The sequence below is a fragment of the Belonocnema kinseyi genome, chromosome 8 (assembly GCF_010883055.1).
Source record: "Belonocnema kinseyi isolate 2016_QV_RU_SX_M_011 chromosome 8, B_treatae_v1, whole genome shotgun sequence".
In the NCBI taxonomy this organism is placed as follows: domain Eukaryota; kingdom Metazoa; phylum Arthropoda; class Insecta; order Hymenoptera; family Cynipidae; genus Belonocnema; species Belonocnema kinseyi.
Genome location: NC_046664.1, coordinates 21,454,616 through 21,473,204, shown reverse-complemented (window position 1 = coordinate 21,473,204; position 18,589 = coordinate 21,454,616). Strand labels below are relative to the sequence as shown.

Sequence of the window (18,589 nt, the reverse complement as noted above, 5' to 3'; positions counted from 1 at the left end):
CCCCCGTCAAAGTAGAAAAAAACCCTTTTCCAACTTCTAAGGCGTACATAGTGCCCCCTTAAATTTTATGACACTTCTTTTTCAGCAAAAAGTACATTTTATTACCTAAATTATAAGTTTGATCCTTTTTCAACACCTGTAACGTACATATAACATCCTAGAGTAATACGAAACCCCCTTTCCAAGAACAGAAAGTCTAAATTAATTTCCAATATATAAAAATCTTCTTTTTCTACCCATAGAAAGTACATTTTATGCCCTAAATTATAACTTTAAGACGTTCCTTTAATTTGACTACCTAAAGTGTAATAACATCCCTTTTTCAACTTCAGAAAAGTCTATTTCTCCCCATAAAGTATGAAAATACTAGTTTTACAATCCTAAAAACGACGTAATCGAGTCCTAGAGTCCTAGAGTAATATGAAACCCCTTTGGCAACCCTTTTCTTTCCTCAACTCTTTCTTTTGACAAATTGACCACCCTTTTCTCTAATTGAACTCACTAAAGTGTAATGAAATCCTTTTTCCCAGGGGTGTCGCATATTTTCCAATTATCAAAATGTCAATTCTACCCTTGAAATCTGAAATGTGCCCTTCTTCCAACACAAGTTTAATTCACCCCCCCCTTCAAGTACAAAAAACCCTTTTTCAGCCTCTAAGACGTACATAGTGCTCCATAAAATATTATGACACACCTTTTCTAGCAGAAAGTACATTTTATGCCCTAACTTATAATTTAAACACGATCCTTTAATTTGACTCCCTAAAGTGTAAAGCATCCCTTTTCCAACAACAGAAAAGTCAATTTCTTTCCATAAAGTATGAAGATAACAGTTTTGCAATCTTAAAACGACGTAATTGAGTTCTAGAGTCCTAGAGTAATATGACATCACCGTTGGCAACCCTTTTCTTTAAACACCTTTTTCTTTCTTTAACTCTTTCTTTTGACAAATTGACCACCCTTTTCTCTAATTAAACTCCCTAAAATGTAATGACATCCTTTTTACCAGGGTTGTCGCATATTTTTCAATTATCAAAATGTCAATTCTACCCTTAAAATTTGAAATGTGCCCTTTTTCCAAAACAAGTTCAATTCACCCCCCCCCCCTCCCCTTCAAAGTACAAAAAACCCTATTCCAGCCTCTAAGACGTACATAGTGCTCCATAAAATATTATGACACACCTTTTCTAGCAGAAAGTACATTTTATTACCTAAATTATAAGTTCGATCCTTTTCTAACACCTGAATCGTACATATAACATTCTAGAGTAATATGACACCCCATTTCCAAAAACAGAAATGTCTAAATTAGTTTCCAATATAAAAGTACGTTTTATGCCTTAAAGTATAATTTAAACACGTCCCTTTAATTTGACTCTCTAAAGTGTAATAACATCCCTTTTCCAACACCAGAAAAGTCTATTTCTCCTCATAAAGTATAAAGATACCAGTTTTACAATCCTAAAAACGATGTATTGCGATAATAATTATGTCACCCTTTTCCAAATTATCAAAATGTCCATGCATCCCTTAAAAGTTTAAGGGTGCCTTCCAACACATGTTTCACTCACCCCCCGCCCTAAAAGTATAATAAAAACCCTTTTTAACCCCTAAGACGTACATTCCATTATCTAAATTATAAAGTCACCCCTTTGCTAACCTCTAAAACTTCCATGTCATTTTCCATGAGATCCTACTTTCCATTATCAATCACTCAGAAAAATGTCTCGTAAAATGAACCAGAATTCTGGTTGAATATACCCGTACTATTTTTTCTGGTTAGAGTAACTAGAATTCTGGTTAAATGATCCAGAAATTTTGATTAAAACAATCAAATTTTTTGTAGTGAAAAACTTTAATATAGAAAAGAACCGCTTTTTAACCAAATAAGCCCTTTCCGGTACATGTCATCACAACTGAAACTATTTTTAAAAAATCTACACTACCCCATTGGTTGCGTATTGTCCTTTTTCCAAGTACCTCAGCAACAGTTTTCCCCTATAGATTTCCTGACCTTTTTCCTCTAGCAATTTAAACGACGGGTATTTCGGTTTATTCACCTGGCTCGTAGAAAAGACATAAAAGAGGTGTCGATTCAGTCTGTTAACGAACAATACCCTGACGGCAGAGTGTGCAGTGAGCATGCATTCAAATGCAACAAATACACTTAACAATATTGTATGCACGCACAGTGAATCTGGATAGTGGAGGCGTATTTACCTATGGGTCGCATATATATTGTCGTTGTCGCGTTCTCTGCACGCTTCGCGTTCTAGTGTGTGTGTTGTATTCTATAATATGTGTGTTTGTGGAAATCGCGTGCATTTATCGCACATGTGTGTTTGTGTATGTATGCGACCACGTATCAGCAGAAGCCAGCATCGTGTATCGATCCGACACTGTTCATACGTTCAGGCCAACTCTTTGGGATACAAATTTTTGTCACGATTTTCGGGCACGCTCCGTTGCTTGTAAAACATGTGTACAATATAGAGTTTACATGATCCCAATTTATTTTGTGGCTTCACGACCTTCAGCTTTGTTTCTTGGTCTGATCAATATTTGAAGATTCAGTTTTGTTGTTATGTTGTCGACTAGCGTAGTGGAATTTTTTGTCGATGGAATGACGTTTTTTGACCAATAGTCTAAGCCAAATTTGTTATAGTCTTTAGTTGTGGAAAAAAAGTAATAAAAATTGTAGCTTTTGCGGGGACGCGAACCCAGGTCTTCAGACTGATGACCCCGAAGTTTTTTATGGCTATGCATTTGAAAATTTTGTAATTAACTATAAAAATAGTGAGCGTACGATCAGAAAATCAAAAACAACTTTGGATTTGTTTTGGGAATAGCTAAGTGGGCCTTTGTTTAAACAATGTTAACGATTTTTCTATGTCATTTGACATAAGCCTACACTTTCGTTGCGACAATGGATTTGAAGCTTTTGGAATTAATCATAAAGAAACCAAGTGCCTGATCAAAAAATGGAATAAATCTTGAGGTTCATCTCCGAAATATTGAGGTGTGCTTCTTCTAAACCCATTTTTTAAGAATTAGATTATGTTTTAATTTTGAGCAGCGGTTATTTCGCTGGTTTATCCAAAAAGGTAATCCGCCCTAATCCGCGTAATCCAGTGTCAGCTGTCTGAGTATTTCGGATTAATCCAAGTGTTCCGGATTAATCCAAGTATTACAGAGTTATCGAAACATTCCTGTGTAACCTAAGTATTCAGTTGTAATCCCAGTATTGCGGTGTAATCTAAATACTCCGTTGTAATATAAGTATTCGGGAGTAATCCAAATATTCCTATGTAATCTAAGTATTACGGTGTAATCTAAGTATTGCGGAGTAATCGAAATATTCCGGTGTAATATAAGTATTCAGGAGTAATTCAAATGTTCCTGTGTAATCTAAGTATTCCGGTGTCATCCAAGTATTGCAGGGTATTCCAAATTTTTCTGTGTAATCTAAGTATGCCTGTGCAATCCAAGTATTGCAGAGCAATCCAAATATAAAAATATAACTGTGTAATCTAAGTATTCCGGTGTAATATAAGTATTTCGGAGTAATCCAAATATTCCTGTGTAATCTAAGTATTGCGGAGTAATCCCAATATTCCTGTAGAATCTAAGTATTCCTGTGCAATCCAAGTATTGCAGAGTAATCCAAATATAACTGTGTAATCTAAATATTTCGGAGTAATCCAAATATTCCTGTGTTCTCTAAATATTCCGGTGTAATCCAAGTATTGTGAAGTAATTCAAATATTCCTGTAGAATCTAAGTATGTCGGTGTAATCCAAGTATTGCAGAGTAATCCAAATATTCTTGTTATCTAAGTATTCCGGTGTAATCCAAGTATTTCGGAGTAGTTCAAATATTCCTGTGTAATCTAAGTATTCCGGTGTAATCCTAGTATTGTGAAGTAATACACTTGTAAGGCGAAGCAATCTGAAGTAATACATTTGTAAAAAGAGTAATCCACATATATTACATTTCTAATCTCAAAAAATATAGTTCTAATGAGGTAATATGCACTCGTCATTGTCAACTTGCAATCCAAATAGTTATAAACTATTTTTCTTCAATGAATTTTATAACCTGAAAATTTCAACATAATTTTGTTTGTTTGTTAAAACTTGATCTTTTCTTGTCTTTCTGGATCCGAAATTAAACTGTTTTGGTAGGAAATTAATTTCTTTGGTGGAAATCTTAACTATATTATCGAAACTTTGTTTGTTGTTGTTGAAAATTGTTTTTAAATTAAAATTGAATAGTTTTGTTTTTAGTTGAAAATTCATCTTGTTGAAACTTCGTTAAATTTTTTGCTTAAAAATTACTTGCTTTCACTGACAATAATACAATTTCATTTTTAGTAGAAATTTGCCATTTCTTATTAGAAATTCGTATCTTTAATCGAAAATTCGTTTTTTTTTTTGTAGAAAATTAATATTCTTGCTTGAGAATTTATATTTTCATTGAAGATTTGACTATTTTTGTGAAAAATTAAAATTTAAACAAAAAATGTTAATTTAAGTTTAATTTAAATTCAATTGAATTTTTATTTAATTTAAAACTAAAAATTTTATTTAACTATTATATATAAAATTAATTTTATTAGCTGAAGCTTAATTTTTTAAACTGAAAATTCAAATATTTTATAGTTGGGAATTTACCTATTTCTTTGAAAATTCATTGGTAAAAAACTAAAAGCTTAAAAAAAAGCTTAAAAATTCATTTTTTTTTGTTGAAGATTCGTTTTTGTTAAAAATTATTTTCTCAAACTAAAAATTCAACTGTTCCATTTTTAATTGTAAATTCATGATTTTTAGGTAAAAATTTCACTATTTGGATGAAAATGTATGTAGTTTGTAAAAAATTTGTCTCATTAAGTTTAAAATTTATCTCTATTGTTGAAAATTCAACTGCTTGGTTAAAAGTTAAACTAATTAATTAGAAATTTCTATTATTTGTTTTTATATGCATAATTTTATTTCAAAAATCATCTCTTTGGTTGAAAATGCAGCCATTTTGGTTTAAAATACATTCCTAACTGAATATTTAACTATTTCAGTTGACTCATTTTGGTTGAAAATCCGCCTCTTGAATTAAAATTTTAACTGCATTATTAGAACTTCGTTATATTATTTATCTTTTTTCAAAATTATCTTCTTTTTTTTACTGGGGATTTAGCTCATTCATTTTTATGCAAATTTGTTATTCTTAGTTGAAAATCGATGTGTTTTTTTTATAATTTCAATTTTTTGTATTGAATATTAATCCTAAGGGCTGAAAAATTTAACTATTTTTTGGAAAATTGATCTATTTTGTTCAAAAATTGTTGTTCACTTTTTAAATTGAAATGTTCAATTATTTATTGTTATTTATCTCTTTTATTTTATTTTAGTTAAAAATACATATTTTTCCTACAAAATGTAACTATTTTGTTTAAACCTTTATTTCTAACTGAAAATGTAACAATCTCAGTTAAATAATTTTCGTTGGAAATCAGTCTCCTTAGTTGAAAATTTAAGTGCATTGTTGAAACTGTTGTTTCTTTGTTGAAAGTTTTTTTTTAACTGGAAATTTAGCTTATTTATTCTTTAATATAATTTGTCATTTTTATTTAAAAATTTATGTTTTTTGTCGATATTTCATTTTTTAATCGGATATTAATTTTAGTGCTGTAAATTTATATTTTTATTGAAAATTCAGCTGTTTTGGTGGAAAATTGATCTATGCTGTTAATAATTTGTTTTTTTTTGTTGAAAATTAATTTTGTCTATTGTAAATTGAAGTATTCCATTTTCTATTATAATTTCATCTGTTTCGTTAAAAAATGTATCTATTTTCGTTAAAAATTTATCTCTAACGGAAAAAAAACTATTTCGGTTCAATTATTTTTGTTGAAAATTCATATCTTCAGTTAAAGATTTAACTGAATACTTGATTTTTTTTTTGATAATTATTTTTTATTTAACTTTAATTTTAGCTAATTCATTTTTCATTAAAATTTATCATTTTCAGTTGAAAATTCGTGTATTATGTTGGAATTTCGTTTTGTTTTTTATATAAAATTAATCTTAATGCTTTCAAATTTATATTTTAGTTGAGAATTGAACTACTTTGACGAAAAATTTGACTATTTTGTTGAAAACTTGTTTTTAATAAAAATTAATTTTGTAAACTAATAATTGAAGCATTTCATTTATAATTGTAAAGGTAGCTATTTTAGTAAAAAATTTATCTGCAGGTTGAAAATGAATTTAGTTAACTAAAAATTTAACTCTTTTCCTTTTATTGTATATTTACTCTTTTTTATTGAAAATTGAACTATTAGGTTGAAAGTTGAATCTACTTGTGAACAATTTTTTTTTCGATTTGCACAAATGAAGTTGAAAATTGATCTTTTGGGTTTAAATTTAACTATTTTTGTTAAATAATTATTTTTCAACTGAAAATGTAACTATTATGGTTAAAGATTTATCATTTTCATTTCAGAGGCCTCAAAATCTAAAAAAAAAGAAAAGAAGAATAAATATTTTTTAGAGCAATATTCAATTGATGCAGAAACGGGATTACTTAAAAAAGAAGTTTATTAAAATAAACTAAAATAAATTAAAATTTAAGAAGAAAATTAAAACGCCTGATCTTGGCGCAATAAAGAAAATTCTACAACATTTTATATCATTGCCCTAGATATTTTTGCATTTCAAGCAGTTTCGTAATAAAAAAGTAGAAGCTCTTATCTCGTATCATAATTTCTTAGAACGTCTTCTTTTGAAATTTCAGACGGAGCTGTCACAAAATCTGCAGCAATTGTCAGAGCGTGCACGTTCAACGACAGAGTTCATTCAGAGGCTCAAAGGAATGACGGATAAAGTGCACGTGAGTATGCGTCTTCATTTTTTATTTTCACAATCTATATTCTCCACTACGCTGCGAATTTTTCCCAACAAAAAGCAACTCCTCAGACGCGGAAAAAGTTACGCTTCATGACTCTCGCTGTCGTCTGCTTTTAAATTAAAATGTAACCGAAAAAACTTCAAACTTTTATACCGAATTCCGTTTTTTTTAATTACTGCACTTATTAAATACGTGCAATTCTCTTCTACATAGGCGTTTTTAATTTTAAATATATTTCACTTTACTTTTATGTTAAGAAATTTAAGGGAGAGGTTGCATACCATATTTTTGTCATGCTAATGTGACAATTCATTAAAATACGTCGGTCTGAAAACTTATAAGGAGCAGATTAGAGCCACTGAGAAGTTAGCTGACGAACGCAGCTCGGATATCACGTGCGGAGAACCCCTGTTGGGCCAGCGGAAAGCGTGCGCGCGCACGTCGGGCACGCGCGTTGCGACACGCCCCCTTTCTGTCTGGCCAGCGCACAATGGGGAAAAAATGACCTTTTTGGTTCAAAATAACGTATAGTCCACAAATATTGACCGATGTGAAAATAAAAAATTGAAAGAAAGCAGATGAAATTTCTAGGAGAGTTGTCGAGCCTAATCTCTTAATTAGGTTTTCAATTTTTTTATAAATAAACAAATATGACGAAAAAATTGCCATTTTTTCTATTTGAAGTTGCATAGAGTAACATTAGTCAAAGATGTTCCAATATTATTCAATAAACACAAAAATTTGTTGTAAACAAATTGTTAGTTGAACAAATGTTTTCTATAATTTTCCATAATTATATGTTTTTTCAAGTTTTATTGGAAGAAATTCAAATGGAAACAATATTAATTTTTAAAAATGTTCTCTTAATATTATAATTGTTTATATTATAAATAAATTTAATGAACAAATGCAGTAATCAGGAATTTTTCGATAGAAAAATTGGTGTTTTAACGTCAATTTTGTTTTAATTAGGAACTTTATAATAATTTTAGCAAGATTTATAATTCGTTGAATACTCTTTTTTTATGAAACTTAATAAACAAATGCATTATTCGGGTATGTGGCGGCAGAAAAATTTGGTTTTTTTCAATGCGAGTCTTTTCAGTTTGGAACTTCATGAAAATGTTATGCTTTGTTTAAACAAATATAATAAAGAAATAAATTAATCAGGCATTATTCTACAAAAAATTATTTTTTATTTTAATAATTTTTTGAATAATTTTATGATTTTTTAAAAACAAATTTAATAAACAAATGCATTAATCAGGTATTTGTTGACAGAAAAATTCGGTTTCTTTCAATTCCAGTCTTTTCAGTTGGGAACTTCATGACAATTTCAGCAACATTTATAATAAGTTGATAAATTTTATGATTTCTTGAAACAAATTTCATGAAAAAGTGCTTTAATCAGTCATTTTTCTATACAAAAATTCGTTTTTTTATGTCAATTTTTAAAGTTAGAAAGTTGATGATCACTTTAGAAAATTCATAATTTTTGCATTAATTTTATGATTTTTTAAAACAAATTTATTCAAGAAATGCATTAATCAGACATTTGTCGACAGAAAAATTCGTTTTTTTTCTATTTCTAATTTTTCAATTAGGAACTTCATGATTACTTTAGCAAAATTCTTAATTTTTTGTTTGATTTTATGATTTTTTTAAACAAATTTAATAAACAAATGCATTAATCAGGAATTTGTTGACAGAAAAATTCGTTTTTTTCTATTTCAAATTTTTTAATTAGGAACTTCATGACTAAAGTAGCAAAATTCATAATTTTTTGATTAATTCCATGATTTTTTCGAAAAAATGCATTAATCAGGCATTTATCTACAGAAAAATTGTTTTTTTTGTGTGTAAAATTTTTTATTTAGGAACTTCATGCTAAATACAACAAAATTCATAATTTTTTTGTCTATTTTATAATTTTTTAAACAAATTTAATAAACAAATACATTATTGGGGCATCTGTCGACGGAAAAATTCTTTTCTTTCGATGTCATCGACAGATGCCCGAATAAGGCATTATTTTATTAAGTTAGTTTAAAAAAAATATAAAACGTATCAACCAATTATGAATTTGGATGAAATCATCATGGAGTTCCCAATTAAAAAGACTGACATCCAAAAAAGCGAATTTTTTCGTCCATAGATGCCCGAATAATGCATTTGTTGGTTAAATTTGTTTGAAAAAATTATAAAATTTATTAACTTATCATGAATGTTGCTGAATTTATTATCAAGATCGCAATTAAAAGTCTGACATAGGAAAGAAAACGAATTTTTCTGTCGACAAATGCCTGATTAATGCATTTGTTTATTAAATTTGTTTAAGAATTCACAAAATTTATCCACTTATTATGAATGTCGCTGAAACTATCATGAAGTTCCCAACTAAGTAATGCATTTGTTTATTACATTTGTTACAAAAAAATCATCAGATTAATAAAAAAATAATTTTGCTAAAATTATCATAAAGTTCCTAATTAAGAAAAAAATTGACATCGAAAAAAACGAATGTTTCTTTCGAAAAATGCCTAATTACTGCATTTTTTCAATAAATTTCTTTATAATATAAACAATTATAATCCTAAGATAAAATTTGAAAAATATAATATCGTTTTCATTGAAATTTCTTGTAATATAACTTGAAAAAAACGTATAATTATGAAAAATCTTAGAAAACATTTTTCAATAAATAATTTGTTTATTGTATAATATTGGAACACCTTTAACTAATTTTACTCTATGCAACTTACGCGATTTCAAGAATTTTCCAGTTATTGAAGAGCACCGGGAAGGTAAAATAGAAAAAAAGAAATTTTGTTCTTCATATTTGTTTCTTTATATAAAAATTGAAAACCTAATTCAAAAATCAAGCTGGACAGTTCTCTTAGAAATCTTATCAGCTTTTTCCCAAACTTTTTTGTCCAAATCGGTCAATATTTGTGGCCTGTACATTATTTTGAACCAAAAAAGTAATTTTTTCCCATTGTGCAGTGGTTATCCGCATGTGAGAACAAATAAACTTTAAAGATTCATAATATTTAGAATTTTTTGCAAAAAAATCAGTCCAGTCATATAGAATGTCACTTGGTACTAAATGATATGATACTTATTAATAATATATTCATCATCTTTGAACAAAATTCGATTTTTAGATCTGGACCTACAGTTATTTGGCTTTAAAAGCTTTAATTCAGACATATTTGTTTCGAAATATTTCTTAAGTATCTTTAAATATCTACATTTTTTTTATTGTTAATCTGTACTAGTTTAAAATTATTTCTGCTTCTATTAAAATCTTCTAAAATATCCAAGAAGATTATTTCCGACGAAAAAATACTAATTTTAAACAAAATAAATGAATTTTCAATTGCAAAATATCAAGTTTCAATACCAAATATCAATTTTCAACCAACAATGGAATAGCCACATTGGTGGTTAAGAAAAATTAATTATTTACAAAAAAAACACGAATTTTCCACAAAATAGTTGTATTGTCAACAAAAGAGATGAAGTCTGAACTAAAATGATAAATCTTTTTAAAAAAATAATATTCAACAAACGATTTCAACACACAAAATTATTTTTAATTAAAAAAATTAATTTTCTGAATATGGAATAGTTAAATTTCCAACCAAGGAGGTGAGTCTTAAAAAATATGAACTTTCAATAAACTAGTTCAAGTGTCAACAAAGTAGTGGCATTTTCAACTGAAAAACATGAAGTTTTAAGCTAATATTTAAATCTTTAATCAGAAAATTGGATTTTCCATCATGTGGATTAATGTTCTACAAAAACAAATTTCAAAATACAATTTTTTAATTTTAAAGCCAAAAGGATGTATTGGCTGCAGAACAATTGCATTTTCAACCTGAAAATGTGTTATTTTTCTAAAAGGTTTATTTTCTACGCAAAAGTTAAATTTTCATAAAAATAGTTTAATTTCTAACGAATAAGTACATTTTTAACTAACAAATACGAAGTTTGGCTTAAAGCCAAACAGCTGCATTTTCAACAAAAAGGACGAAGTTAAAAAAAAGAAGATAATAAATTAATTTTCAAAAAAACAACGTATTTTTACAGAAATAATTACAATTTCAAGAAAAGAGATGAAGTTTCAACTAAAATACTGAATCTTCCAAAATTGAATTTTCAACAAAAGAGATTAACCCATAAGATAATTTTTGAACCCAGCAGATTAATTTACTAAAAATGGAATAGTTTAATTTCCAATAAAATAAGACAAAAATTTTAACAAAAATATTTAATTCTCAAGCAAAGCAGATTAGTTGTCAGAAAAATAGTTTCATTTTTATCGCAAAAAGATCAAATTTCTACCAAAATAGATGAATTTTTGAACCGAAAAGACGAATTTTCAACCCAAAATTATTTTTTTGTAAAAAAGATAAAAACTTGTTAACCTAATTCAATAATCCATTAATTCGGGGTAACTTTCATCGGGAATCTAATTAATTTTGTTTCAATTAATTTTCTGCGCTAAAAATTTAAATATTCCATTCTTAGTTAAAAATTGATCTATTTTAGTTGAAAATGTTTCTGGTTGAAAATTGAACTATTTGGTTGGAAATTAATCTACTTCGCAGGAAATTTTACAGTTCGGATAAAAAGTAATTTTTTTATTGAAAATTAATTTACTTACTTAAAAATTGAACCAACAATTTACATTTTTAAATCAATGTTTTAACTGCAAATCTAACTATTCAATTTATATTCAAAATTGTCTTTCTTCTTCAAAAATTAATAAATTTCGTTGAAATTGTTTTTCCAAAATCAACGTTCTTGCTTAAAAATGTATCTTTTTGTTTGAAAATTGAACTATTTGAATGAAAATTTGTTTCCTTTTTTCCTTTTTAAATTAATTTTTTGCCTGATAATTTTATTATTTCATTTTTATTGTAAATTTATCTTTGTTGGTTGAGGATTGAAAAATCTTGAAGAAATTCATTTTTTGCATTTTTAAATCAGTTTTCTTACCTGAAAATCAAACTATTCTATTTTTAGTTACAGATTTTTCGTTTTTAGATGAAAATTCAACTACCTTATTAAAAGTTAAATTAAATTTTTTAATTTCATTTTATTGATTTAGTATTCAGCCAGTTTGTTAAAAAATCGTTGTTTTTCTGGTTGAGATTTTATTTTTTAAATAAAGACTTGACTACTTGGTATTTTGGACTTTTTAATTTTGATTGCGAACCTCAAACGTTTAAAACACCGCGAAAAAATTTGTTTTTTAAAAAAAATAATTCCATCTTTTCCTTGTTCAAGCTGAAGAAATTTCAAGTTCAAAATATTCATCCTTTAAAAAAAAACTGTCCATTAAAGAAAATAAAAAATATATTTTTGTAAAATTTTCCAAAATGTCTAAACTAATCAAAATTTTGTTTTGCATTTTTCAAATTGTTATTAATTTTCGATGAAAAAAATAGTACGTTAAAAAAAATTTGTCACAATTTTTGTACCATTAGGACATTTTGTAAAATCAGTAAAAATAGATAGAATCAAATATTCCATTTTTTGTTGAAACTTGATTTTTTCCAGCTTGCAAATTCAACAATTTGATCGATATTTTTTTCTTGACTAAAGAATTTTTTTGATTAAAATTCCAATTACAATTACAAAATCTGGTTGAAAATCAAACTATTTGATCGAAAACCAAATTGCTATTACAAATAGTTGTATTTTTGAACAAATAAATTAATCGATTTTTGTTTGTTTCGGTTTTGTTAATTTCGTTCGCAGTTGAGTGGAAAAAACGAGACAAAGAGTAAGTTTCTTAAAAACAAAGAAAAATAGAATAATTTTCTAAATTTGTCATCGGGAAACGTATATTAAATATAGTTTTTGGACTGACCCCCCCCCCCTCCCCTCAAATTGATAACACAGTTTATGGACGGTCCCCAAACGAAGAAAGGAAGGTCGGTATTAGATTTGACAAAAAATGATTGTGCTATGGGTAAATTAATTGCCTTAATTGCCGTGAAAATGAATATTCTGCTACGATACACCCGCTCGTGGCGAAACAATATTACTGTAGGCTCGATGAAAGTGTAATGCTTCTGTAATGCCTCTACGGAAATTGTTATTCCACAGTATAATCTGGAAAACATTATTCCATCGAAATCCACCTTTCCCTGCTGTTGAACGGTTCGTTAGCTGCGTCGATATTTTGCACGTAAACTGAGTTTACTTTAGGCTGCCCCATAATTATTGTGTGCACGCCACCATAAGCAGCTGAAGGGGTTATTGAAAATTGTGGGGAGGACGTACTTAATAAGGTTCACTTCATTTGCTCATCGAGATTATAAGTCATAAATGCACTTTGGCTTAGTGACCATTTTTATAGTTTTGATTATAAAAAGCGTTTTAGATCAAGATTCCTACCTTGCCGACATCGAGAATATTCTAAAGTTGTAGCGTTTGGTGTCCTCGCTACGTTTCTAGAATCATCTGTATCACGTCATAATACGATATTTCCCAATTGTGAGTAAAGAATTTGCGTAAACAACTTCAAGGTTATTTATTATCACAATTAGGCATTTTGCGTGAGCACTTCCAAGGTTGTATTTTTTTATTTATCCTTACATTTCATCAAATATAACTTATTAGCAACAAGAAAGCAATAATCCATCCATATTTTTTATCAACTATACTATAATCTAAATATAACTTTGAAAGTGTTTATGCAAATTTCTTGATTGAGATAATGGATAACCTTGAACTGTTTACGCAAATTCCTCCCCCGAAATTACGCAATATAATTTGATGACGTTATCCAGAATATTCTAGAAACTTAGGACGGATTCGAAACACTAAAGTCCTAGAATCTTCTTGATGTCGGTAAGGTAGAAATCCTGATCAAGAATGTTCTCTGCGTATCTCAGAAAATAAAAACGAATAATTTATTTATTTAATTGAATTGAAACAACAAATTTCTATGGACTTCCACGGATTTTAAAACTTTTTAAAGAATTTTATGGGGTTTCTAAATATTTCTACTAATTTTAAAAGATTTCATCGTTTTTGAAGGGTTAAAAAAATATTTTTAGTGAACTTTGTCAAATAAATCAAATTAAATTTAAAGGGATTTCTCTGAGCCATTCCCAAGATTTGCAGAGATATTAAATTATTTCAAGGAATTTCAACAAATTTAAGGATTTAATTGTATCTAGAGACTTAAATTTTTTTTAGATAAATTGACCGAATAAGTATATTTTAAGTTATATTCAAGAGCTTTTAAATGATTTTATTTTCTAAAATACATTTTTACGTTTTCCAAAGATTTTAAGGAATCATAAGGAATTTCGAATGATTTCAAGAGATTTAAAAAATTTCAAGGGATACCGGAGAATTATTTAGGATATCCAAAGATTTCAAGGGATTTCTAGAAAACTTTTTAACAAAATACATAAATTTTCAAACTATAAAAGATAAATTTTTAGACAAATAGTTGAATTTTTAACTGCAAATGTTGAATGTTAAACAAAAAATGGAATACATACATTTTTATTTGAAAAAGTTATTTCCTTAAAAAAAGAAACGAATTTTCTACAAAATAGTTCAAGTTTAAACTGAAACGATGAAACTTTAACTAAAATAGTGAAGTTTTTAACTAAAAAATAAACTTTCAACTGAAAAAACGAATTTGTAATATAAAATGAAATATTCAAATTTTTAGTTAGAAAAAATTAATTTTTAAATAAAAAAACGAATTTTCAAGAAAATAGATCAATTAAAATCTATGTTCAACCTAAAATAGAGTAGTTCAATTTTCTTTGAGTAACATCAATTATCAATAAAAACGGAATTAATTTTGTTGTAAAGAAGAAATTTTTACCAAATAATTGAATTTTATACTAATCTGTTGAATTTTCAACCCAAAAAGACGAATTTTCTCTAAAACAATTTAATATTCAACAAAAAAGTTAAATTACAGCTAATTAGTTGAATTAAAAAAAATTGTTAATTTTCAGTTGAAAAGTATACTTTTTGCCCCCCCCCCCAATAAATTAATTTTCAACTAAACATTATTTATTTTCAGCCAAGAAAATTAACTTTGATGACAGTTGTAATAGTTGTTAATTTAACCAAAAATATTTTAATTAAAAATAAAGACAGTTTCATTTAATCAGCTAACGAATTTTTAACAAAGTACTTGATTTTTAATCGAAAAAATTTCTTTTCTGCCAAATAAGAAATATTTTTGATAAAATACATCAATTTCAAACCGAATAGTTAAATTTCTACTAAATTTTCGAAACAGTTACATTTTTAAACCGAAAATGTGAATTTTTAACAAAAGAGTTAATTTTCAACCAAAATAGATTAAATTCTGATCAGGCAGTTAAATTTTTAACCAAAAAAGGTGAAATTTCTACAGAAAGCGATGTTTTCAAAAAACCAGTGGAATTTTAAATTTCAGAAGTTTTTAAACAAATTGTTTAATATAAAGCAAAATAATTAAATTTTAAAGCAAATAATAACATTTTTATCTAAACAGCATAAATCCTTACCGAAAATTTGATTGTGGAATTTTTGATTAAATAAATAAGGATTTTCTTATTGGATTTAATTCATTCAGTTTGTATTAAAAACAATTTGCAGATTAAAGAATAACATTTTAAATAAACATTGAATTCCCTTTTTAATACTTAAAAAATTTTATGAAACTAATTTTTAACAATTTACATAAATCTTCAACATGAAAAGTTAATTATCAACGAAATAGTTGACTTTTATTAAAAACTATTTCAATTTTTAACGCAGAAATAGGCAATTTCAACTAAAATAGTCATTTTTAACAAAGAAGATTAATTTTCTACCAAAAAACGCGAAGTTTTAACAATTTTCATAAATTTTCAACCAATCCTGAACAATGGATGTGATGTTATTCCACATTTTATTTGATTAATTTTCAGTTTATTTTTCTTTTGTTTATCAATCTTTTTAACTGAAAAGATCAGTTTACAACAAAAACGGTTTAATTAAATGTTTATTCAAGAGAGTTCTTAATTTTTAATAACAAAGAAAGTATTTTCTACAAAACAGTTTATTTTTGTACCAAAGAGTTAATTTTATACCTTATTGTTAAACTTTTGAGCTAAAAAAACGAATTTTCTACCAGAAGAGTTGAATCTTGTGCGAAATAGATTAATTTCCTACCATATTGCTGAATTTTCAAACTAAAAAATCAGTTTTTAACCAAAAAGTGGATTAGTTAAATTTTCAACAAAAAGTGAATTTCAACCTATAACTTAAATTTTCAATAGAATAGTTAAATTTTAATTGAAAAAAGGTTCTTTTTTCTTAAAAAAAGCAACAAATTTTTTAATGAAATTATACATTTTTAACCAAGAAATGAGTTTTTAAGAAATTATTAAAAATTATAACCAAGGAGTTGGATTTTCAAGCTATAAATGTGAATTTTAAGCAAACAATATAATAGTTGAAATTTCATTAAAAAATGGTTTAATTTAAAATGGAAAACCTTTGCGTTTAAAGAACAAAACGATTTTTGAAAATTAATTAATTTTAGTTTAACAAGTTATTTATTGCCCCCAAAAAACAAATTAACAAAATCTTTTAAAGCGGTTGTAATATTTGATATTTTGAAAAAGAAAAATTTTTTATCAAATGCAAAAAATAATTGGATTTAACCAACAGAGACGAATTTTTAACAAAATACTTCATTTTAAATCGAAAATTTAATCTTCTGTCAAATAGCTAAATTTTCTACCTAAAAGCACTTGAATTTTTAACAACAAAATTTATTTTTAACTGAAATAAATTGATTTGTAACCAGACAGTTGCATTTTTAAATGGAGAACGGTGAAATTTCTACAGCAAGAGATAAATTTTCAAACCAAAAGATGAATTTTTATTATAAAAAAATTGTTTAGTTAAACAAAAAAATGAATTGAACTGTTTAGATTTTAAGTAAAAAAACTATGTTTTTAATAAAACAGTTAAATTTTCAACGAAGCGGTATGATTTTTTAACAAAACTTTTAAACTTTCAACAAATTAATTAAATTTTAAACCAAATAATAAATTTTTTAACTAAAAAGTACGAATTCTTAACCAAACATTGATAAAAATTTGTACAAAAAGTAGGTCGATGTTCTTTTCTCAGGGGATTGTTTTAAAATGCCTTTGACATTAATTACCTCTTTGTTGTCAAGCAAAAATGGACATTGTCATGCATGAACCAATTTAATTTAGCTCACTGGTTGCTCTTTTTTTTTCTTTACACAGAACCTTTTTATAAACTCGATAAATTGCCCTGACGCAACTCAAGCGTAAAACGATTACGCGAAGTGTCTTTAGAAAGATGTTCAATCGAGAAGTTTCCCCTCAATGTTGAGATTGATTCAAATCTCTTTCAAGTGGACCTGTTATTTTTATTCCTCTAGTCAATACAGAAAGGGATCTTTTTTATTGGTTTTACATTCCTGGAGTTTCTTTAAACTCAATTTTTTTTTATTTCTGTTAAATCCTCTAATTAGAATTCACGAAGTTGGAAAAGTATTTTTAGTGCAGATGCACACTTTGTTTCAGTCGGCAGTTTTAACGCGATCCTCGTGAAGTTTGGAAGTTTTGAACTTTGTTTCTGAAGTGGATTTTTTTGTTTGTAAACTCTATTTGGGATAAAGAAGAGTATTGATTATTTAAAGTATTTTTAATTCTTGAGAGAAAAGAAAACTTTTGAAATGTAATAAAAATGACACTAAGATACTATTTTTTTACAATCGTCCGCTAATGCCACTATTTCTTTTAATTTTCTTTGAAAAATTTTTTGAAATTTTTTAATAAAAAAATTAATTTTCAATATAGAAGAATCATTTTCTGCCAAACAGTTTAATTTTCAAACAAGAAGATTAATTTTGTACCCAAAGGAACGAATTTTCGAGAAATGACATTAAGCTTTAATAAAATAAGTTTATTATTATCTAAATAGTTACATTTTCTTACGTAGTAGTTACAGTTTTGAACCCGAAAGAAAATAATCTATTTAAACTGCCACTTTTATTTTTTTTTTAATTCTACAAAAAAATTGAAATTTTTATCAAATAGTTCAATTTTCTACCATATAGTTGAATCTTCAGTTAAAAAATTTATTTTTACAAAAAGAAACGAATTTTAAACGAATCTTCAACCGGTTAGTTAAATTTTCAACAACATAGTTAAATAAATTAATTTTCACCCTAAAAAAACTAGCTTTCAAGTTGAAAGTGAATTTTTAACCGATTAGTTAAATATTCAACAAAATAGATAAATTTTAGGTCAAAAAATTTATTTTTACCACCCAAAAAATGAATTTTAAAAGAATTTTTACCTGGTTAGTTAAATTTTCAGCCACAGGGTTAAATAGCCCCCCCCCCCTTAACTAATTATCAGGAAAAAAGTCTATTTTCAATCGATGAATTAAATTTAATACAGAATAGTTAGATTTTTAGTTAAAAAATTTATTTTTGCCAAAAAAAGAACAACAAATTTTCAACCGGTTAGTTAAATTTCCCACAAAGTATTTAAATAAATTTATATTTGCTAAAAAAGTTAAATTTCCAGTAAAAAAAATGATTTTCCCCTAAAAAAACGAGCTTTAAAGAAAAAGTTAATGTTCCACCGATTAGTTAAATTTTCGACAAAATAGTTTAAGT

General features: G+C 26.8%; 1 protein-coding gene across 1 annotated transcript in view; it reads left to right on the top strand.

The window, feature by feature from the left end:
* The window catches only part of LOC117178860 (E3 ubiquitin-protein ligase TRIM9), a 600,032-nt gene that overhangs the window by 524,106 nt on the left and 57,337 nt on the right, over positions 1 to 18,589 (top strand). The window contains exon 3 of the mRNA XM_033370368.1: positions 6,790 to 6,885. Within this exon, the coding sequence (XP_033226259.1) occupies positions 6,790 to 6,885 (96 nt within the window). The remainder of the gene's footprint in view (positions 1 to 6,789; positions 6,886 to 18,589) is intronic.